The sequence below is a fragment of the Haplochromis burtoni genome, unplaced genomic scaffold (assembly GCF_018398535.1).
Source record: "Haplochromis burtoni strain Fernald_Lab_line unplaced genomic scaffold, NCSU_Asbu1 Contig_322, whole genome shotgun sequence".
In the NCBI taxonomy this organism is placed as follows: Eukaryota; Metazoa; Chordata; class Actinopteri; order Cichliformes; family Cichlidae; genus Haplochromis; species Haplochromis burtoni.
This window is the reverse complement of record NW_024582683.1, coordinates 327,346-351,834: the sequence shown is the minus strand read 5'-3', so window position 1 is coordinate 351,834 and position 24,489 is coordinate 327,346. Positions and strand designations below refer to the sequence as shown.

The 24,489-nt window shown below is 38.2% G+C and overlaps 1 protein-coding gene across 3 annotated transcripts in view; it reads right to left on the bottom strand.

Moving 5' to 3' along the window:
• Positions 1-2,153: 2,153 nt before the first annotated feature.
• The window catches only part of slc1a2b (solute carrier family 1 member 2b), a 29,208-nt gene continuing 6,872 nt past the window's right edge, over positions 2,154-24,489 (bottom strand). Inside the window, exons 1-11 of one of the 3 annotated variants that reach the window (XM_005941745.3) lie at positions 18,143-18,505; positions 15,647-15,786; positions 13,740-13,892; positions 13,238-13,488; positions 11,358-11,505; positions 10,620-10,746; positions 10,161-10,394; positions 9,873-10,067; positions 9,016-9,150; positions 8,615-8,879; positions 2,154-6,152 (exon numbers count right to left, since the gene is read on the bottom strand). In XM_005941745.3, the coding sequence (XP_005941807.1) occupies positions 6,081-6,152; positions 8,615-8,879; positions 9,016-9,150; positions 9,873-10,067; positions 10,161-10,394; positions 10,620-10,746; positions 11,358-11,505; positions 13,238-13,488; positions 13,740-13,892; positions 15,647-15,786; positions 18,143-18,180 (1,758 nt within the window). In that variant the 5' untranslated portion in view covers positions 18,181-18,505 and the 3' untranslated portion in view covers positions 2,154-6,080. Of the gene's footprint in view, positions 6,153-8,614; positions 8,880-9,015; positions 9,151-9,872; positions 10,068-10,160; positions 10,395-10,619; positions 10,747-11,357; positions 11,506-13,237; positions 13,489-13,739; positions 13,893-15,646; positions 15,787-18,142; positions 18,506-24,489 lie in introns of those variants that run through there. The other 2 variants (XM_005941747.3, XM_005941746.3) reach the window with 2 other exon arrangements.

The window sequence follows — 24,489 nt, the reverse complement described above, 5'->3', positions numbered from 1 at the left end:
CATAACAGGAAGAGAAGTTTCCATGGTACCAGCACTGTGACGAGAGAACATGTTTACACAGAAGTCAGAAAGAGAAAAAGACGGCCATTTTGAAAGGCAGAGAAGGCTTCTTTCCTGGATTAAAATGCAAGCAGTGTAGTCACAATGACAACAGAGAAGTATTACTGTTTTTTTTCCATGCATTTATTGCACAGTACACTGTCTAATTCACTGACACTGATGGATAATGGAGAAGCCCTTGAATCAGAATTAGTTTTAATAGTTAGCAAGGGGTGGTTCATCTATTTACAGTGTTGTATAAAGTATTTGCCCCATCCTGATTTATTATTTTATTTTTTTTTGCATATTTGTTACACTTGCATGTTTTAGATCATAAAGAAAATGTTAATAACAGACAAAAATAGTTTGAGTAAATATTAAATGTCATTTTTAAACAATGATTTCTTTTTTAAGGGGTAAAAAAAAATATACTATTCAAACCTACCTGTACATGTAATATCTTTTTATTAGTCTAGGTTCAAATACTAGACAGAACAACTTGATTACTTTTTTCATATTTTATTTACCCAGGCAGCAAATAATTTTTTAATGTCTTTTCCCATTAGAAATACTGATACAGGCCAATGAAAATTTCAGGCTTTTATCTTTATAGTCCTTGAAAAGTAAAATTTCACAACAACTTGTTTTATGATTTTTATGCAAAGTGGAGAAGGTCGAGCAGAAAATGTTCTAAAAATTTGCTGATTGAGATGGAATAACCCATCTAGCAGGCTGGAATGTGTTACAAAGCAATTTCTAAGGCTCCGGGACTCCAGGGAACCCTGGTTAGAGGCATTCTCCACAAATGGAGAAAACTTTAGTGAACCTTCCCAGGAGTGGCCAGCCTACCAGAATTCCTCCAAAACAGACAACTAATCCTGAAGGTCACAAAAGAATCCAGAACAACATCTAAAGAACTTACTTCTCTCAGTTAAGGTCAGCATTCATGAGTCAACTTTAAGAAAGGCAGTGGAAAAATGGCATCCGTGGGAGAGTTCAAAGGTGAAGATGTGAAAAAGTTTGCTAGTTATCACAAATACTTGATTGGAGTTTCATGTTGGTGGCACGAGTTTTTAGGTTATGGGGCAATTATTGATTATGCATAGGGTCAGGTAGGATAGTTTTTCCTCCTGAAGACATGAACTTATAATTTATAAATGGCATTTTATAGTTACTTGGGTTATCTTATATCTTATCTAATATCAAAACTTGTTTGATGATCTGAATCATGTAAATGTAACGAATATGCAAAAAGAAAAAACATTGAAAAGAGGGGAAAGTGTTCATCTTTTATATACAGTCTATGTTTATTTGTAGTAAACCATTTCTAGATTTCTAAATGTCATATTTTATGTGTTTAATTCTCTATATTTCAACAACAACAAAAAAAGCCACAGAAATTTACTGTCACTCTATTTAATGGCCAATTTTCAAAAGTAATGACTTACTTATAAAGGAACATACAACATTTCTCTATGTAAAACCCAATATGGGACTAATGTCTATAAAGACTATTGGGATGTGGGACTGCCACCAATAATCTTCTGCCAATAATTTAGCTTTTCATTAGCTTTTATCACATTTATCTGTATTCAGCTGGAAGACAAAAACTGGCATAAATTGAAATCTTGGCTCCAGACATCAGCTAGTTATACTGGAAGCCCGACAGAATCACCAGTTGCCCAGAGGCTAATTCAGTAGGCTATCTGATGGATTCCCACATTAGCTTAGAAGCAATGACGCTTTGGAGTTTGTTCACAATGCATAATGGGGTCAACAAATCCGTTCCTTTTTTTTCTTTAGCAAGTTCACCACCTAAACAAAATGTGTACTGTTTGTTGACTTAATCTGAAGATTAATACGATCAATATTAATAGCAAAATGGGATAGAGTAGCTTAAAACAAGCAGTAAATACTTCACTGTCTGTTTTCTCCCTTACCTTCTTAATCAAAAATAATAAAAGATAAAATCTACTAGAAATGTTTATACAGTAATACTACACTAAAACAACTAGTTAATAAAAACTAAACACAAAATAGCATACATGTATTTCTTTTTTGTGCAAAAATTGTTGTAAAACAAAGAAAGAAAGAAAGTCTCAAAACAGCTGCAATTTAGTTATCAATCAACATTTATTAGTTATATTTGTATATGTACACCAAAGGTACAACACTTATTGATATGTAGAAACAGATTTTTATGTATACCATAAACTGAGAAAAGAATTCTTTTTTTTTTTCTCAACAGTGAATTTCACCCACACATAACCTCTGCCTTTACATCAAGATAACAACAGCTTTACAAAGAGGGAAGGCCTAGAAAAGTAAATTCTTCAAAGCACATTGTAGGCAGGAGTGTAACAGGTTATCAGCTCAGTGTATGAGTTTCTTCAAAAAAACATTTCAGGAGAAAAGCACAGGCTTCGAGATATACTGGCTCTTTGCTGTGCCAATTATTTTCCATGTAGTCAGTACCATTTAGGTAAGTAATTCCAGGTGTTTGTGCGTGCATATCATTTCTGTGCAGAAAGTAAAAAGGCAAGTCAAGTGAAGGCAGCTTACTAAGTAGTATTCCTAAAAACATCCTAGACTGATGACATGACAGAGTTCAAATGTGTGAAGATGTGATTTATGGAAATGCTAACATGGAATCTAAATGATATAGATGTCCATGTCTTCAAATGCACCAGGTAAACAAACATGTCTGAGACTAAACCAGTTTTTTTCCTTTGTAAAGACAAAATGTGTTTAGATGAGTCACCTGAGGAATGTTGCTGTATCCTGTAACAGGCATTTGAATACAATTGAAGTTTGAACTTTCTCTTATATCAACTCTTAGGCTATGTTTGATTCATCACTGTCCTACACACAGAGCAAATATGACCTTTTCCCCTGTTTTTGTGTCTTATCACTAACCTTTATAATAATAATTTCCCACCCAAATAACTCGTGTTGACCCCCTCATCAAACCAGAAACTTCCTCATGCCTATTTTTATCTCATCTCACTCTTTCTCAGTCTTTTTCTTTCTCTTCTTCATGCAAATAGAATTTTTTTTCTTTTTTGCAGGATTACTATAATTTCCAGAGAATTCTGCATTGTCACTGAACAGAACAATTATATATTTATGTATGTACAATGAAAATGAATTCACACTGCTTATATCTTCATGGAGGAAACATTCAAAACACTTACATTAGATTAAAAAAAGATATTTATATGCTGGAATGTGACAGTTAATTAAAACAGCTAGTTAACAGGTATTAGAGAATAAAAAAGAACAAGCAATTTATGACATATTTTCCTCTCTATACATTTTGTCTAATCTAATTTTACTCGTGACATGGATGATTTTTTTCTCTCTAGAGGATTACATTTAGAAATGTCACAGCAATGAAACTATATTTCTAAGTACCATTTTGATACCCCCACATCCCCTGGAAAAAAACCCCAAACAAACAAAAAGCATCTGTTACCTACAATATGTACACAAAGTGCAAGGAGGCACTTCAAAATATCATGCTTTTAAGATAGTGGTGCAAAAAATAATTATCATATTATTTTAATTCATGCTTCTAAAACCGTGAGTTTGAACATAATATTGGTCCAACACACAATCCCCATCGGTGACACTGTCGGCTACTCACTGTATATGTATATAAAGATATGTATGTGTATGTGTGTGTTTGTGTGTGTTGTGAAGATCATAAGAGGTTAGAGTGTCAGTGCTGTACTCACTCATAACAATTACAAATGTACTGACCTTCCGTGTGTTTGTTTGTTTACTTATTTTTGCATTTTTGTTACGTGTGCATTTGGAGAAAAGTGTGAAGATGGTGCATATATACATCAGTCTATGCAGTATGTTGAGCAGAACGCTGCACGCTCATCGTGATGTATAAAAGTAGACAAATGACAAAGCGCTGCACTAGATGTTGTGTTAAGTTTCCTACTGTTACTTTAATTGGCATTTGTTTGAATCGAACACCTTCAAGGCAAGGTCATTCAGCACGGATGAAAAGAAACAAGAGAGGAGAGAAGAATACAGTGCAAAGAAATCAAATTCACATTGACATCAGTTTCACCTCCCTCACACATGCACCCAGAAAACGATAACAGACAGCATTCCTGCTTTGTTTGTGTATTTGCCATATAGTGTTTTTAATCATTTAGTTTTATGAGATGATTATATGTGTATTACCTGATAACTGGAACATCCTGGCATATAACTGTGCGTGTCCGTTCTCATATTCTGGTTTCATCAACTACCTTCCCACTTTATGGATAAACAGCTGCAGCATTTAGGGTTTGTAGAAACAGTCTTGAGCTCTGGTGGCAAAAATATATTGTTTACCTTTTTAGATCTGGCTAAAACAAGAAGCTGGCAGGTGTTCCCAGAGAGGATCTGTCTCTGTTCGTGTAAGCCAAGAATCCATCTGACAGCCGAGCCGCTCTTCCTTCTCAATTTCTTTTTATAAACGTTTCTAGCTGTTCACCTTTTGTGCTATGCCAGTGTTTAGTAATAACTATGTCTGTGCTTTCTAGTACACTGGTTCACAGGCTCACTCAGCCACTGGAATGTAGTTTGAAATAATAAACGTGTGCTCACTGTATTTTCATATATTATAGAATAACTTTCTTTCGACAAAGACTTTTGCTGTCATTTTTCATAGACAAAGCTTTTAAAGTTGTGCTCTTAAGAGGCCATTCTCAAGGAAACACTGGTCTTACAAACAAGTAAACATTTTAGGATTAAAATATGTTTCCCTGTAAGAGTAAACATGACAAGCCTGAGTATCTTTTGATCTCACTTATTTTAAAGTAGTTTCTTTTTTAAGTTGGAAAGATTATTGTCTGCACTCACATTCTGGCCCGATTTGTGCTTTAAAAAATATATATTTTCAATATATTTTATTCAATATTTTATGTAGGTATGCCATTTAGATTTACATTTAGTTTTAAACTGATTGAAATGTCTTTTTCATTGGTATTAAAGAATTACTATTTTTGGTGAAAACCGATACTCTATACATTGTAATTTTAGGGCAACGCTTTAGATTTTGAGGTTTTATCTCTTGTTGTGCTATAAATGGATAGTTTAAGAAAATGGATGTCATGGTGACAGATCAAAGGCCTCTGTGAGCTGATTGATTTTCTGCCTGTTTGGTCCCTTTAATTGACTTGGTCATGTTTTGACCTTAGCACTCTCTCTCTCTCTATCACACACACAAATTAGCTTTAAATATCACTGAATGCGTGACACAAAGAAAAAGATCCCTTTTCTACACAGTAGACAAAATAAAATAAAATAAAACCATTGGGTGCTTTGAGGCTCAGCATGTTTTTCCTGTTCACTATTGTTCTCACTGAACCCTTTATCAGTTTTCTGGTCCACAGGGATACTGAGTAATATTGGGTAACTATAATTGCAGTAAGAAGCACTTTAGAGACACTTTTGTTCTTAGATGAGAGGCTGGGATGAAAACAAAAAGCAGTGGCCGTGTGCACACATTGTGATAGTACTGACAGGGATAGAAAGAAGGGGATTTCATTACAAATTGCATTGCTGTCGTGAATAATGTTCCAACTCCCACTTGTCTTTGACACTATAATAACGTGTCACCTTTAAGAAACTTGTAAGACACTCAGTGCATCTCCGCTTCTTCGCTCCTCATACAAATAGGGGACCAGGATGTATTGCTAAGAATAGCTTATCTAACCATTGTTTTCTTCCCTTCCTTCACCCTCCAAGTCTTGAAGTATGTTGTGCAAGTGTCTGCTATACAGGACGTAACTGCGCTCTAACATGTGAGGTATGCCTATGTTATCATTTCACAATTAAGTGAATTAGTATCATATATATCAGTCAGATAGACAGTTAAAATTTTATAGGGACTAAATTTTTTTTAAAAAGAAAAGAAATGTAAGCTACATAAAAAAGAACAATTAGTAGTTCTGTTCATGTGATTTTTCATTCATTCTTGTATATCACCAGACAGGAAAGCTTGTGGAGCCCAGAAGCAGGGGATCTCTGTGCTGCCATTATTCATGTTTCCATGGTTCCTCCTCAACAAGCGTGCACTCCGCAGCAGAGCCATTAGTGGCTGAGGTTACCTGTAAGAAGTTAGCAGAAGATCTAAACAGCGGATCCAAGAAAAAAAGAAAATTCTGGTCAAAAGACCTTAGAATAACACCACATTCTTAAAGCTTATAACGCATCAGATCAACTACTGCATTGCTATATGATGTCTATAAACTAAAATATTGTATACAACATTCTTATTTAAATTTGACTACTTTTAGCTATAGCGCTTTGTAGGGCTGTAGTCTCCAGAACAACTAGTTAACTGACCAAATAATTACTAGTTTTCTAATTGATGTTACTTTCATAAGGAGAATGTCGTTCCAGTACTATTCCCTCATTTTTAATGGTTGGAGCAAAAACTTACAGTTAGGATCACTTTGGATAGAGACTTTGAAAAGAGTAGCTTTTTAACATTTGCTCAGCATTAGCTCTGTAATACCTGTCAAAAAGGTCGGCAGTGTGGATTCATTTTTATTAAGGCTAAATTTTTCACACATCTTTCATGTTAAATGCTTGAGACTATAAGTATGTGCATGTTAGAAACTGTAACTGGTATGTGTATTAAAGCAAAAGGTTTGGGACCAACATCTGCCAGTTGCAGTAAGACCAACAAAGCCAGACCATATTCACCAAGACCAAAGCAAATATGAATCTTTCACTTTCATCAATACAGTAGAATTATATTACAGTCGGAGAGGTGTCAAACCTATTGGTCAGAGCATGTTGCTTGTTTGCATTTTTGTCCTGGGATCACCAGTTAATATGGTTTGTGTGGATGCACACTGGTATATGCTTGTTGACTGCAAATCTGTTGTTTTTATTTTAGTACAAAATGAAGAGTTTGGAATAATTTAAACAATGTTTTGTTTAATAACATTTTTGTTTATCTATAAATAATTTTGGCTAATAAGGCAAAATGCACTCAGTACAGTGGAGCTGATTTAGAAAGATTATTCTCCCCAAGACCAATGAATAGGTTTTAGGGTAGAACCAATTTCAGTTAATGGAGATTTTCTTTGGTTGACTACAGCCCTCTTTAGCACCTGAAACCTGCAAAGACAGAATTGCTATTTTGCAATAAGGAACACTGGAACTGCAGGAAAACCACTGATGTCCATGCATGCTCGTGGTAGTCCTAACATGAGTTAGACAGTTTCTTTTAATGACCTGGGAATAGACCACAAATTTATGATGAAAACCAACTTAAGAGGCAGTAAAAAAAAAGACAAATGAATACATTTTAAATTCAGAATATACAAATAACACAAAAAAGGAAAGAACACTACCAAATGAATGCATAGTTACGTTTTAGCTATTCTGCAAGCATCTACAGCATTTCAATGGACTTGAAATGGGTTAGAAATGTATATGAGGCAAAGCAGAACAGAAAACAGGGAAAAGTGGTGTGGAAGGTACTGGAAGCAGCAAGGTTTTGTGTAACATTCATATGTAAGTGTCCATTAATAAAGCAAGTCTGAGAAAGAAAGATATAACTTTTTGCCATGGGCAGATTGCTTGTGCGACAGATTACCAGCGTTGCTAGGTAACGCCCTTCATCCTTTAATAAATGAATAGGCTCATCAGTAGACCTTTGCCGCCCATCTGTGTGTGTCAGAGAACAAGCATTATGAACTTACATATAATATTCTAAAAGACTGGAATACATTCAGATATTAGATTTAAAATGTTTTACATTTCCGGAGCTCCTTCTCCCCTCTAGATTTCACAGAATATTTCTCACACTGGACAGAAATAGATGGTGTCAAAATGCAAAAAAAAAAAAAAAAAAAACCCTTGTAGGGAATGACTCACTGACAGTTTCGTAGTTGGTGTGTAGGGAACATATGAACTGCTAATTAGCTCTAGCACTTCCCTTTCTGTATCTTAAAATCCTACAGAAAATGGGAAACCTTTGGAAATGTTCCCATTTAACAGTTAAAATCTGCTGTATTCTAAGAAAAAGCAGAATACGTCACACTGGACAATAATTTGAACATAAGCAATATTTAAAATTATGTCAAAAGACATTTCTTTAAAGTGTTTATTAATACATGTATTCTGAAGTTTTGATAAAGGTGGCTGGTAAATAATTCCCCTGTGTCATAATGAGGATTATCCTGCTCTGCCTTTTGAACTGGAGCCGACCCCCAATTGGCTCCAGTAATCAGATTAGGCTAGCTGTTGAGGGAGAGAAATTTGATCCTTTATTCATATGTACCGATGCTGAATAATATTTTGACATAAACTATAATTTTTTGTTGTTGTTTTTCAACAGCAAAGCTGCTATTCCAGAGAAATGAACACATGCATACATCCAACTATTGTTCCATTGCTTCACTTCTGAAATAAAATAACAGCGGGTGTATTTACAATGATGTAAACAAAGACGCAATGCTTAAAACTCAAACAGATTCAAGCAAGGTGCAGGGTGAGCATGCAACACGAGAGAGGGTTATATACAGGTCTCTATGTTTGTAAGCATTAAATGTACCTTGCATTCATCTACTACAACAGAATTGTTAGCAGTGGCGCTAGCAGTTGTGGTATCGGTAGCGGTTAAGACGCACTGGTTGGAATTATTTTCGTGGTGGTTCTTCATGTCATCGTAATAAGACTGGGTCTTTGTCATCATTTCAATGTCATCCGACTTTGCCGTGTGTGCATCCAGCTCATCCAGCTCTGCCTTCGACATGTGGTACACGATGCCTGCACCGTAGGAGTCACCCACCACGTTCACTGAGGTCCTGAATCGATCACTGATGAGACACAAATCAGCATGAAAGATGGCTTTGCATGCTAGTACAGGGTTTGCAAACCCCTAATACAAAAGCAAAGGCAAAATTACCTTGTACAGTGTAACCACAATATAATTTTTTCTTTTATCAAACTCACAGCAGCCAGTCGACAGCAACCAGGAGACTGATATCTTGGGTTGGCAGGCCTACAGCAGTTAGGATCAGCAACATAGTCACCAGGCCAGCACTGGGAATACTGGCGGCCCCGACACTGGCCAAGGTGGCTGTCAGACTGGGTGAAGATATGGGAAAGCGGCACTCAATAACATTCTCCAAAACCACTTGCCTAACCTCATTCTTCACACCCTGATGCACTTCCCCAAACACCAATGAACATTACATCCTCTGCATCTCACAGTTAAAAGGAGGCACTCAGTTTCTGCTGTGCTTAGGCTGAGGCGCACCCGAGTAGGTTCTTCATCTTTATGAACAGAGGCTCACAGAGATGAAAGAGAGATTGGATGTTTAATTTGAAGGTCCATGGATTTATAGTCAATAAAAATGTCCGAGCCAAGGTCATCTATCTGCAGATCACTGGATTATAAGAGTATTTTGGAAAGATTGTTACGATGAAAACAGCGAGTGACTGGTAATTTTTGCTTAGCTTCCTCCTTAGCATGAGACAAGGGACTGGGGCATATGGCTGCTTCCTCTGGGTGCTTAATTTGCTGTACTCTAAATTTCTTTTCAGCTCACCACTAAATGCCACAACACTTCTGCTGAGTTTGTCTTTATTGTAATGATCTAACTGTGGGAGCTGCATTTATCTCAGTTTAAACAATTTAAACAGTGGGAACTGCAAGTCTTACTTTGGTGACTAAGAATAGCTTCAATAGAGGAACTGCACACATATGCAGCCATTCTGTAGGACTCCATTTCTAAAGCCCATTCTTATATAAATGTAAACTTGGATGGGATGTTAAATATTAAGTGCAAAGCCGTGTTTTTTCTGACCTGACAGTGATAATCTGACCAGGGTCAAGGTTGACACCGTTCATCTGGGCAATGAAAATGGCAGCCACAGCCTCATACAGAGCAGTTCCATCCATGTTGATGGTGGCACCGACTGGGAGCACAAAACGAGTGACTCTTTTGTCAATACCCAAATTCTCTTCCAGACAACGGAAGGTGACAGGTAGTGTACCAGCACTGGAAGGGAAAAGCAAAACAAGTTGGATTATAAATGTATAATAATTTGCACAAATATTAAGACAGCAATTCCTTTTCCATTCTGATGCTAACCTGGAGGCTGTCCCCAGAGCAGTAATCCAGGCCTGGAAGATGCCCAGGAAGAAGGTGAAGGGGTTTTTCCTGGTGATAACGAAGTAAATGCTGGGGAGGAAAATTGCTCCGTGGATAATGAGGCCAATAATCACTGTCACCATGTACATGCCCAGCTGCCTAGCCACGACCTCCAGATCCTTAATGGAAATGATCTTGCCACAAATCAAACAGGCAATACCAAAAGGAGAGTACCTGATGAGAAGAAAAAGTATATGTTTAATCATTTAGCAACATATTAAATTAGTTAACCCTCATAAAATCTTCCTATTACAAGCAAGCCTTTATCTTTTAAAGCATTACAGTGACTTGACAAATAACTTGGAATGAACAACAAACACATTAAATTAAGTCATTTCTGATTCAAATGACTTAAATGAGTTTTAAAATGAGTCAATGGGAATCTTGAGTGACACTAACCACATGATCATGATGACAAGTTTCATCACAATCTCATTGAGGATATTGAAGAATTCAATCATGAGCCTGGCCTTCTCTCCCATCTTGCCCATGCAGATGCCAAATGCAATAAAGAAACCAATCAGACCTGTGACAAAAAATCATAAATGTGTCACATTTTGAATGCCACCAGTGCTGAAGGGTGAGATGTGTCCAGCATCAGGGAATTCTTATAAGATGATAGGGTTTCCATTTAAAAACCAATAGGCCTGTCCAGATATTTGCAACATTCAAAACCGATTCCCAGGCATGACTCTAGAGTATGACTGGAATATCTGAAATACCTGAACATCTATTTTCCATGATATTAAATCAATATGGTGCCGAGGAAATTAATCTGAATGACTTTGATTATTCCCCGACTTGTTCTCTTTGCATTGTGGTTTCGATGGAAATGTCTCAACTGCAAAACATTCAGAACATTTCCATCAGGTAGCGATCTGTATTTCTGTGTATTGCGCTAGTTAGCAAATGCTGTGATGGTGATGGCTAAGCTGGCTAAGATGATGAATGTTCTCAACATGTATACATGTTCTGTTACCTGCTACCAGCTTAGCATTTGCATCTTAGCTTCATCATTGTCTTCATTTTAGCATGCTGATGTTAGCGCTTAGCACCATTCGTAATATTGCTTAATGTTACTAGGCCACATACTGCAGCTATATTACTGTGTTTTCAGTTGCAGTGAGTTTTACATACCCAAAACATTCATGCCACTTTTGAACTGCAGTGACTTTTTGATGATGTACTGAGGCTCCTTTGTAATGTTAGCCACTAGGCCCTCCATAGTGGTGGCATTGACATCCTCCTCAATAACCACCTCCACCTTCTTTGTGACTGTCTGAATCTGAAAGAAATTAAGCATTAAGCATAAATATTAATGAGCTAATGACATTTAAAATATTTTGCTTTAAGAATTCTTTTGTGGTATTAAAGGTAATGCACTGCAGTGGTTCTGAATCAGATCTTTCTAAAAGACTCCAGTTTGCTCGTGTAAATGGAGAGTCCTCTTCACACACTAAGGTTAACTATGGAGTTCCACAGGGTTCCATGCTAGGACCAATTCTGTTAACATTATACATGCTTCCCTTAGGCAGTATCATCAGAAGGCATTGGCAAACATTTTCACTACTATACAGATGATACTAAACTTTATCTATCCATGAACATACACCATAACACACACCAGTTAGTTAAACTGCAGGTATGTCTTAAAGACAAACCCACAGCAAGTGCTATCCAGAGTAACCAAATTCTCACTCTGGATAGCATTACCTTGACCACCAATTCTTGGAATTGTTTTTTACCAGGATATTCAACGCGTATATTAAACAATTATGTAGAACTTTTTTCCACTTGAAGCATATCTCTAAAATTAGAAACATGTCTTAGAGTGATGTTGAAAAACTTTTCATTCATTTATTACTTCTAGGTTGGATTTGTTCATTATTATTCGAATGTCCTAAAAAAGCCTTTAGTTGATCCAAAATGCTGCAACAAGAGTATTGACAGGGACTAGGAAGATATATAGCACATATATATATATTATATATATATATTATATATATTATATTATTATTATATATATATATATATTATATTATATATATTATTATATATATATATATATATATATAATATAAAGCAAGATATGTCTTCTACACTGACTTCTCTTCATTGGCTCTCTGTTAAATTTAGAATCAGATTTAATATCTTTCTTATAATGTACAAGGTCTTGGATAATCAGGCCGCATCTTATCTTAATGACCTTATAGTACAATAACATCACATTAGAGCACTTTGCTCTAGACTGTGAGCCTACTAGTTGTTCCTTTAGTATTTGAAAGTAGAATGAGAGGTAAAGTCTTCACCTTTCAGGCCCCTCTTCTATGGAATCAGCTCTAAATTTGGATTTAGCAGATAGACACCCTTTCTTCTTTTAAGATAAGGCTTAAAACTTCTCATTTTGATAAAGTATATTTTTAGGGCTGGATAAGGAAACCCTGAATCCTCAAGCTCTAGGCTGCTGGGGGATTCCCATGATGTATTTCTTCCTCAATAACCTTTTTCACTCATTATATCTTTATACACCACTCTGCATTTAATCATTAGTAATTAATTAGTTATTAATCCCTGGCTCTCTTCCAACAGATGGCTGCCTCTCCCTGAGCCTGATTCTGCTTCTTCCTGTTAAAGGGTAGTTTTTTCTTCCCACTGTCCCCAAAGCGCTTGCTCGAGGAGGGGTTGCTTGGATTTTCTATGTTTCCTTTCTATTATTGAAAGCTATTTACTTTACAATAATAGCATTGGGGCAACTGTTGTTTTGATTTGGCATTATATAAATAAAATTTGAATTGTGTGTGCAATTGTTTTGGTTTATCAGGCATCAACCCCTGTAGTTCTCTGTTGGTAGCCTCTTCCGAACACTTTATGAATGTAAGCCTACACATGTCCCAATACACAAGTTTATTTTCTATGACTTTATGTAATATTCCCTAATAAGTGATGGGATGGCATTCATGTGTTCAGATATCTCACAAAGATTTTCAAACTGTGAATAAATCCTTTTAATCTGTTACCTGTTGGAAACAAGCCTGCACAAGATTCTCTGGGAAAAGGTTCCTGATGAGATCAAAGAAGGCATCCAGACTAGACACATCATCATTTTTCTCGCCCTCGCCAAGATTCTCCTTCAGTTTGGGGTTGCCAGGGTGGATGACTAACACCAGGATAACTCCCAGGATAGCAGCAATAATTGTGGTTGTCATGTAGTAGACCATAGCTCTGGTGCCCAGGCGACCGCTAGATTTGGCATCAAGACCGGCTAGACCTGCACCCAAAGCAAGCAAGATCATGTTTGCCTGTTAATTGCTAGAACGTATCCAATGGAAATGTTGACTCAATGCTGCAAGACATGAAGGCTGTGCTATGCAAAGACAATTAGTAGATTATATAAGGGTATTTTCTTATTGCATTATGACTTTTTCACCAAGTCTATTTTAGTGTATTAGAGCAGCAAAAGGTGTAAATCAGGAACTTAATATTCCTAATTTATTTGAGTGTGATAATTTTACACTGCACCTGTGATTAAACTGGAGATAATGAGTGGCAGGATCAACATCTTCAGCATCCTCATTAGGATGTCTCCAGGAAAAGCAATCACCATGACAATGTCTGGGTGGATTGGGGAAGCAACACGAAGCAGCATCCCTGATACAGCCCCCAAGATCACACCTGAAGTGCAACAAGAAAAATAAAAAGGTGTAAAATCCCAAAATATGAAATTGTGTGAGAGAAACAAAGTGAAATACAGAAACAAAGTGGCCAAGCCAAGCCAACTTTAAGTAAGTCAGATATTACATGCAAATAAAGCATAACAAAATGCTATGATTTTAATAATTTGCGACTTGAAAATAGTATCAATTCAAACTATGAAATAAATAATTCTCAAATGATTTGTTCTCAAAGACATCGTATTAACATCTTAGTAACATCTTAGCTTCCAGCCTTATAATTTCAGTTGTTTGGTGAGAAGGAATCTGCTGGACACTTAGGGAGGGCAGTGGGTTGTGAAGATAAAATGCAAACCTGCTGACAGTGAGCAAAGCTTGTGGAGGATTAAGATCAGATTCCTTTGAAGCAGAGAGGAGGAGCAGCATGTCCGACTCACTGGTGAAGCATCTGTCATCTCAGCAAACTCTTTTAAAAATTTTATTTTTTCAAAAGCTTCAATAAATGATGGATAAAAAGATGTTTCACTCTAATCTCAGGCACAAATTTAGTCTCACTGAGATACTTGGATTATTTTCACATTATCTTTTTTGTGTGTGCAACCTTACTTTTCCTCTGATCTCCATTCTTTAATAGCCTGAATATTGTGACATTTGAAAGATCATCTATTCTCAAACAAAATCGTTGTTGACCCTTAAAGCCACAATGTCTCTTCTAACCAACAGCTCTTTTCCTGCCACACACTGTTCCTGCCATTAAGTAAAGCTGACCTCTGTATGCTCCCACCCCCAACCCCCACTCCCCTGCCTACCAGGCCTGGTGGTTGGCCTCTGTGTCTGTCTGTCTTAAAACTCCAACATCCTCCTGAGGCTGCACTTCTGCTGCCAAAGATAACACAGCCCAATATATTGTTTCATAACACAAACTGATCACAAGGCCTCCAGCGTTTTTTTTTTTTGTTTTGTTTTTTTTAAACCTAAGTTGTCTTCAGCGCTTTAATCTATCCCCCAGTCTAACAGCATCCTGTGGATTCTGCACACCCGATGGTTTTGGATGGCACTTGATTTCCTGTGCTTTCCCTTTGGAGCAATTGCAAGTTCCCTTTCAAGGTTTCATCTGCCAAGTGACAGATAATCAATGATCATGCTGGCTCACTTGCTTTGTGAGCGTCCAGCCGGGTGCCATTGGACAGTACACATGCTCACACAAGCCCACATCCATACAAGTACAATGCAGTAAGAAACTGAATAAGTCAAATGTACACATATTTTTTAATTTACAGTTTAAAGAGTCCTGTAATTATAGACTGTATGACTGGGAGAGACGACATAAAAACAAACCATCAGAAACAACTACAGTTTAAGCAAATCTAATTTAAGACCTTACATCTCTTCCTTTATTAAAAACTTTTTTTCTTTGAACCCTAATCAGCATGTGGTAAGATGACAGCACTTTTCATGCATCACCAGAGGCTGTTTGTATGTCCAGTACAGCACAGCTTTTGATAGCAACAGGTGGCACAGAATTGGGAAAGTTCAGAACACTCAGTCATCTTTCTGTCTGAGCACAGATGGCATCTCCTCCGCACATATAATTGAGCTAGCATAAGACTGAACTCAGTGGTAGTTAGTATCTGTGTTTAGCCCGCCTTGCTTTTTATTAGGCTCTCGAGATAAAAAAAAACCCAAAACCAAAACATAATAATAATAATAATAAGTAATTGAAAGAAGAAAAAAAAACAGCGTGAGGGGGCTTACCAAGGACAGTGAGAGTGAGAAGAAGGTTCTTGAACATTTTGGAGCAGATTAGGGCACATTTCGACTGGGGCCTGGCCTCAATGGGCTCCAGGTGACTCTCGTGCATCCTCACCTCCACTTGTTTAGGCATACTGTTGGCACTGTAATATAAAGAAAGAACAAGTGATTTTTGTTAAAATCAAAGCCATCAAGTCAGACAATGTGAAAAGTACACACTTGACCACAGAACATTTTTGATGACCATGCTGTGGCGATCATGCTGTGGTCATATTCTGTCATGTGACAGTCACTGTGAGAAAGAAGACTCTGTTGATTCCACAACAACATACAGGAGCCTTTGAAAACTGTTTATAGCTCAAATCAAAACACTGTGTGATGAAAAATGTTTAGCATTCAAGCGTTGCCAAGCTGTCACTCGAACACTGTTTGTTCATGGTTAAGAGAGCATTCCAAAAGATGCAAGCTGACTACAAGCTGCTGCTTCTGAAATCACAGTCCTTTGGGGTATCTCATCTCAGTTTACTGAAGGGCGATTGTGTAGCCCCAATTTTCTCAGAGCAGACTTTTGTTAGATTTTTGCAGAAACTGTGAAACCTTTTTTCTGATACAATATAATTAATTGTGGAAAATGTTGGTAGACTTTTCAGGAATTGTTACAATGCACAGATTAAACAGAGTCTTAATTTTACAATGTTGTTGCACTGAAAAAAAAAGAGTACGAGACAAAAAATGCCTAACTATCAAATAATATATCTGTTTAGACTTGCTCTTTCTATCTCTCAGTTATCATTTCAGTTTTCACATTCACAGGTAATGCTTTGAGAGCAGCTTTGTGTTGAATAAAACACAATTTTTCATAATGAGCAGCCCTGAGTAGCTTTCTGTAGTCCCACTGAGGTGTTAATGCATTTGTTTAATGAGAAGGGAGCCAGCTGTGTCTGTCATGTGACAGTTAGGTATGTGTAAGAAAAGAGAAAATAACAGGCACTATAGCTTTATGCTAATCCCTCAGCATCAAGTTAAAGAAAAAATATACACAATTAACTTGCTTGGCTTGATATATCTTTTGTCTGCTTATGGTCTTTGTTGCTATTCAATGAGCCCATTACAAATTCTGGTGTGATGGACAACCAGAAAAAATGAAATAAAGTGACCCTCACCTTCCCCTTTGCCATGGGGTTCACAGTCTAAAAAACACAAATGGAAGCTTCATTGGTGAAGATTATGTTATTTGGAGATATTAATGATGATGTCAAGTATTTTTTTTCTTTCTTTGTGAAAGCTAAAGCTTTTACCAAATGCAACAGAGAGCTTGAATCAAGAGGTTGTTTTGAGAGAGGAACCTCACAGCCAGCCTTGTTATTATTATGATTTTTTAGGTTTTAGTTTTTTGTGTATGCATACAATTCCACAAAAAACACACACTTTCTAAGTTACACGCACCTCCCCCATTGTGTGTGCATTATGATGTTGAAAGACTATAACAAGACCACCTGGTCAACTTCCAGGCACACAGATGGATGATTCCTAGCTCCTCTTATTAATTTCTACGTGTGAAATACAGAAAATACACGCAAACAGCAGGCAAGTAGCAGCCACATTGCACTCTATCGTGGCGTGATTGCATACTTTAGATAAAAACTCGAGGAATTGATAAAACCCCAGAAATTAAAAAATTACCATTATATAAAAATCCTATTCCACGGGAGTGATGAGTGCTGCTAATTGAATGTCCCCCTTTTTCCCTCCCTGTCATTATTTTTAGCACTATGAGAGGAAGCAGGCGATACTCTGCTGTAATCCTCTCATTAACACTTCTCTCACCAAGTCAGAGACAAATGAGAGAGCAGGTTTGTGTGACCCAGTGATGGATGAATGTGAAAAAATATAGCTAAGAGTTACAGCCACTGCAGCAGCTGCATTATTTATTATCAATTTGCACCAGGAGGAAATAGCAAGGTGTTTTTGTGTTATAGAGTCATTTTGTTGGATGGAACATCCTTCTTGTTATTAACATTTCATGAGCTTCGAATTAATTACTGTGCCCTAACAAATAATTCTGAGAAGCTTCACACTTAAGTCCACAATCAGATGGGACTGGGCATCTTGTTTCAGGAAGTGTAAATGTTAAAAAGTTACTTTTCTTTCAGTATAATCAGATTTTACTAAATGTTCAGTACAAAACCATATTTCAGACCTTCAGACCTGTACAAGCCCACACACCCACAAACAGCTTCTTCCTCTCAGTCACTAATGGGATCATGTTGTAAACCAGTTAATCTTGGCTGAGAGCTTAGTCAGATTAATTGCATTACAGGACTGTAAAGCCATGAAGAGTTACTGGAGTTGTGAATAAAATGAAAACTATAAAACTATATTTTTTTCATTGTATATAAAAACAAAACTTAAAAATCAATAAGTGGCTGGAGTAAAAAAAGAGAAAAAAAGTAAAAGGAGTAAATATTTATGATATGAATGGAAATACATAGTACTTACTTCATTTCTGGGGGAGTTGAGGTAAGTGCTATATACATTGACCAGGATCAAATCTCCAGTCTTTGGTATTTAAGAGGGAGTCGGCACAAGAAAGTGTTAGCAGGCGTGCAAGTGCTCCATCCAAATATGTTGCCTGATGTCAGCAGATAAGATCCCAGGTACAGCCGGTGGCTAAAAACACCTCTGCTCTGCTGACGGCAACCTGCTTTCAGCTGTCCACAAACTCCTCCGCAGCATCCAGAGAGGAGCGAGTCAACACAGTCCAGACGACAGACTTAGTCACAGACACAGCAACCTGAATGGCCCCATCCTGATGTCTGCTACATCCCCCACCGCCCACCCCCCCTCCACCACCACCACCTCCTACCCCTTGACTCCACTGCCACCAACACCCACGGCCAGCTACTCACAAATCTCACACGTGCACACATATCATACGCAGACGCACAGCCAACAAACCTAAAAGTAAATAAATAACTAAGAAGAAGAAATGGAAGGAGGAGCTAGTATCAGAGCCTATGTTTCAAATCCCCCAGGGTCCTTAACAGTCCCTAAACACTGTAATCCCCACAGAGAGCATGCTTCTAGACACATCCAAGTACCAGATGGATATGTGGTTCACCACATTATACACTGGTTAATCTATCTATCTATCTATCTATCTATCTATCTATCTATCTATCTATCTATCTATCTATCTATCTATCTATCTATCTATCTATCTATCTATCTATCTTATTGACTATAGTCAATAAAACTCCAAACTGAACTCCAAAGCACAATTGACCTATGTGATTCATGTGAGGATGCTGTCACGCTGATTTCCCTCTAGTCTCCCAGCAGCATGAGACTTCACATGGCATTGAGCAGTATCACATTATTCTAATTAGGGAAATGTGTTGGAAAGCTATTTCCTCTTCAAACAAATGACCAGCTACACAACAAAAGCGAGAGGAATGCCATCTCTGTCTGTAAAGGTTGTGTCATGAGAAATCACTCATCCTAAATCCCTTAACATGTCATCCTTATTCAAAGGGCTCTCCCGCGAAAAGAGTGCAGTTTCGGGATGAGAGCAAGGGGCTAGGACAGAGAAGAAGGGGTTACAAGGGGGAGTAAGAGGGACACTAGGGGAGAAGGGGGTACTGGGGTCGCACCATCACTTCTCAGCCAAAAGAGGGGCCTGTGAGGGGAAGGCCGAGGCAGCCATCCCCGCTTTTGGCTGGTACCATGTGAAGCTCTCTGCTTCCTCTCTCTTCCTTCTGAGGGGCTTTGTTTCACACGCAAACAGTGGCAGTGGCCCCAACTCGTCCGGCCAAGCGCTGCATCCAAACTGGCAGGAGCAAGAAAAGGAGGGGGGGGATTCAGATGAGAGGGGGTGCAAGGGTATAGCAAGAGGGGAGTGCAGTGGGCATGTCCAGAATGCCAGTTCTTTCAGGCCACTGATGTCATGCCTGTGCCCACCGTGGGAGAGCAGCGGAGGGACCAAGGCGCCCCTTTCTCTTGCCCCCCTCCACAGTCTCTTTTTCCAGGATGAATGAATCTTTCAGAAGCAGCAGCTCATTGTGTCCCATAATCGACGGCGATTATCCCAATTTTATGCAGCCTTCCCAGTGCGAGGAGGTTCCCTGAGCGCTGGCATTGAGGGCTGCTGCGATGCAGCAAGGACCACGAGGGGTTGTCCTGGCAACACTCTGTGGTTTAGAGAAGAGGATGAAGGGGAAGGAGGAAGCTCACAGCCACACACATACATAGCATACAAACACACTGCCTGCACAAACACCCTATAAAGAGAATGTATGGCTCAAAAGATTTAAGTTTTATCTTTATCTCCTAAAAGAAAATACAAATTCATGCATTCAAAAAAAATGTAAACAAACTTCATGAGGTGTTTTGTGCTGCTTCATAATTTTTGAGCTACTGTGGTAAGTGTGGACATATGGTGCCAGTCATAAAATATGTCTACCTAATAACTAAAGAAGTTTGCATTAGAGGCTGGTTGTGTGATTACTGGTCAAATTCAGGCTGTTATCATCCATGTGATAGCACAGACGGCCCATTATACATGTTTCCCACTGGTCTCTCGAGGAGCCCGATCCCCATTCTCTTGATTGGTGCATCACAATATGTTGTGATATAAAGGCAACTAGAGCAGGGCCAGGCTCCGGATATATCTGCCCCCTTTGGGCCTCACAGTCACTTGCATTACAGTGGGAAGAAATGAGCTCACACATACTGGCTGCCTAGGAGCTGTGACCACCACCAGCCCCTCAAAAGGAAGCTCTCAGCAAACACTCCAGGTTGTGCTGTGCATAAGAAGAGGGAGATAATTTCCAGGACTCTAAAGAAAGAGAGGCTTTATCACACTGCACCTCTAGATTATGCATCCCTACATGGTTGGGATTAATATGTTTAGGGACAGGTATTGATAGAGATGTCCACAGAGGGAAAAGTAATCAGTGGAAGTTCCAATAAAACAATACTGATGCAAAACTGCATGTGTTAAATATCAAATCACAAATCACAACTGACACTGTGCTTTCCTTCCACAGTCAGTATGCTATTCTCCAACAAATAAACATTTTTAAAGATTATGTATTTTCTGCATAATATCTTTATACATTGTCTTTTTACATATTTGTGTCTCAGCTGTTTCTGAATGTTGTTTTCCAAAGCATGCTACACCTCTGACATTCCCATTTTAGTGTTGGTGATCCTAAATATTCTCAATTCTGTTAATTTAAGAGAGTAGGTGTACAGTCACTCAGTGGGACACTTAAAAAGTTGTGTTAGGCCTATTCAAATTTAACCCTGCAGTGAGCTTATAGTCACAAGAAAGACACAAAGGTAAATGTATGTGAACATGAATAAAATATATTTATGCTGAAATTCATCAAAGTCACTAATCACCAACTGGAAAGCAGGTGATGTGTTCTAAAGGAAATTCTGAGGAAACTTTTCTGCAATTGTGAAGTTTTACTCACAGTCAAATAAGAGAAAAGCAACAGAAATTTAAAGCATGTTGTTATCAATATAGTGCTACAGATCTGGTGACAATAACAGGGGTATCCTTAAAAACATATGGGCATCCTGCCTTTGTAGGCCTAAGCACTGGTATTCAGTACCACGGTCAGTGACCCAGCCTCCGGTCTTAGCACAGATCTCCCAAATACTGACAGACTACCAAGTACTTACCACAGCTGACCCTGAAATTGTCACATGGTGTTACTGCCCATACTGAAACTATAAGGACCTCAAAAAAGTCATACTTGTCATAATTGTACCAATATTTTTACATGAATTCACAGACTGGAGCTTGTCAGTTTTGTCTTTCAGTGCTTCCAACAAATACAGTGATGACTCTCCTCTTCAATTAATGTCCTTCCTGAGAGATACAATTCTCAATTTCTTGTATTCAATAGCTGTAAGGCAGATTTTCTCTTTTCAAATTTTCCATTTTTCCCATTATATTTTAAAATCACAGTGTATCGCCATCTTGGCAGTGCATAAAGGAGCATTCCCTAAGGTTTCCTTTTGTTTAGCACAACTCTGTGTCCATAATGAGGCAGTCATTAGAGAGTCTCTGAGAATCCCGAAGCTTGTGTTGGAGTCTCTATAGATCGCACATGCGAAAAAGTCCCACTGTAATTAAGTCCTAACGGCCCATTATGCAGAATCATGGTTGTCACAGGAATGAATGAGGTGACTTCAATTCATCTGGATAATATCTGACAGGGAATTTAGTCTGATGGTATCTATTTCACCCAACCTCTTTACTGCTGGAGCTACAGGACACGTAGTGACACCCCAGAGTATGTTGGATGATTTTTATTATTTAAAAAGGCCGAACATCAAACAGCTATTCTCAAACCTCTCACATTCATAACCCAAGTCTCAGTTTTTATGACTCACATTCTTCTTAGACTCTTAACTGTGAAAATTTCAGCTATGTAGTGACCGCTCCTTCATTACAAGCTATCCAACTCTCCAACTCTTTTCTAAGTTCACAAAAAAAGAAGAGTCACCTGAGATGCTCTCACTCTACCGCTCCAAACCTCCCAGATGATGGGTTACACACATTTCCCGCCTCCTAAGAGTGTTTCTGTGTTCATGCTGTATATGAAGTGAGGCTACAGCACTATCATTAGCAGAGGCGCATCTGTTTAACAGAACATCCCATTTTTCAACACACAGCTTTTCATGCCGTTGGTCCGATCCCCACCGGAGCTCATTAAATGAGCCAGTAAGGCAGGACAACCCCACCCCCTACTACAAACACCGCTATAATATACCCGCTACATGGCTGAGAGGCAGATGACAGGGAAGAGGGGAGGGGTTAAATGGCAAGAATGCCACATCGAGATGGATCCATAACAATGCAGTGGGGGAAGGGCGAGGGAACGGGGGGCGTCACTGATGGAGGTAAGGATGGAGACAAAGGAAAGGAATGGCAAGCAAATAAGAAAACAGCAAAGGTGAAGGGGAGAGTAATCACTTGAAGAGCAGAATGTCTCCACATTTACTGTAGGCACGGGGCTTTTTTGTTAGCACGTTATCTGTGGACACATGACGAGCTGACATCTGTGTTAGGCAGCTGGCCCTGTGAAATTGGATTACTGCGCAAATCATGTTTCATACATCACTAGACTCACCTGACACACTCTAAAATTGAAATGAATTAAAATGACAGGATGCACGTAAAATTGTTTTTGAATATGGAATGCCATTGTCAACAATGAAAACGTCTGCTGGTCATGTTCCATGAATCAAAGGCTGGGTGAGGGGGGTTAAAGTCCGGGTCTGGATTTGCCAATAAGAGGACAAAGGAGGATGGATGTTCTCTCTCTAATTAAACAGTGCAGCCTATAGGGACTGAGCATAGCCTGAAACAGTAGCCATTACCCTGATTTCCCCACACCACCCTGCAGCGTTGCCTGAAAGGGCATGCCTGCACACATACAGCTCATTACATCATCCAGCTCAGCCAAGATACCACGTGCACATTTTGTACCTACGCTAGCATATGACTCAGTCCTAAAGACAAATATTTTGTGTAGATTTTTATATGTTATATGAATTGGATCATTTAAATAACAAGAAAAGTCTGGTTAAAATTTTAGAAGTCTATATTAAATTTTGCTTAAAAACAGCATGGAAATCATTTTAACCTCTAACAGTAAGATAATAATACCGCAGGTATAACTGTGTTCAACAATGAAACCAGTGCCTAGTATCTGTGCAACCAAATGAAATGCTTGTACTTCTTGGATATGTGCCATATGTTATCTGCATATAAAACTTGAAATAGATGTATGTACACATGGCCGTTCTTAGTGTTCTTAGCAAAATCACATTTCGGTAAGATGTGCTCATTAGTTGAAAATGTAATAATCTACTAAGAACATTCTATGTTTGTGTGTGTCCAGAGGAAAATGCACATCATCAGGGACGCAATATGGAAGCGTATCAGGAGAGCAGGGAAGTGTGACCGAGCTGTCAGCTGCTCACTTTCAGTGTCTCAGCATATATCTGTTTTCCTGTTCATCGGTCTCTGTCTCTACCTAAGTTTCTCTCTTCTTTTCTTCCTCACACACATACAAGATACTGATACAGTATGGGATATTTTCAGCCAAGGCAGATTATCTTGAGCTTTTTTTGGTCCTGGTTCCATGAACTGGAGTATTTTAGGTATTTTTTGAAATAAACAGAATTTTACAAATTTACAATTAGTAAAGATAAAGAAGCACTTTACTATCGCTCTTCTTTCAGAGCCATGTCTTTGAATCTGAAAAGCAGGAGCTAGCTGTTGCTTACTACTAACACTTTTTACACGTGAAGCCACATGGAGTCTCCTGCTACTCTTTGGTTCATCTTTTTTCCTTTAAAGTCATGCACACTTTGTCAAACTTATGTAAATATGTATTCAGTCACAGGCAGCAAAGGAATGCCGTAGAGGGTGAGCACTCTCTCATAGACTTTTTCCACAACCTAATTATTGAAGCCAGCCTATAGTGGCAGTCAATCATTATCATAGGCTCTGGGCAAAATAATTTTCAGCAATTTTCCACTGTCATAAATCCCACATGCATAAAAATCGTAGCCTGCGAGAAGATCGTAAACTTGCTTTGGATTTCAGGACGAGGAAACAAGGATTCCCAAAGATGTCAGTGGGAATGTACCAACAGGTCTGTGTAATCCATAAATGTTACATGGTAGACGTTGATTTCAGGTTATATGTCTATATATCTAGAAGACTAGATAGATAGATAGATAGATAGATAGATAGATAGATAGATAGATAGATAGATAGATAGATAGATAGATAGATAGATAGATAGATAGATAGATAG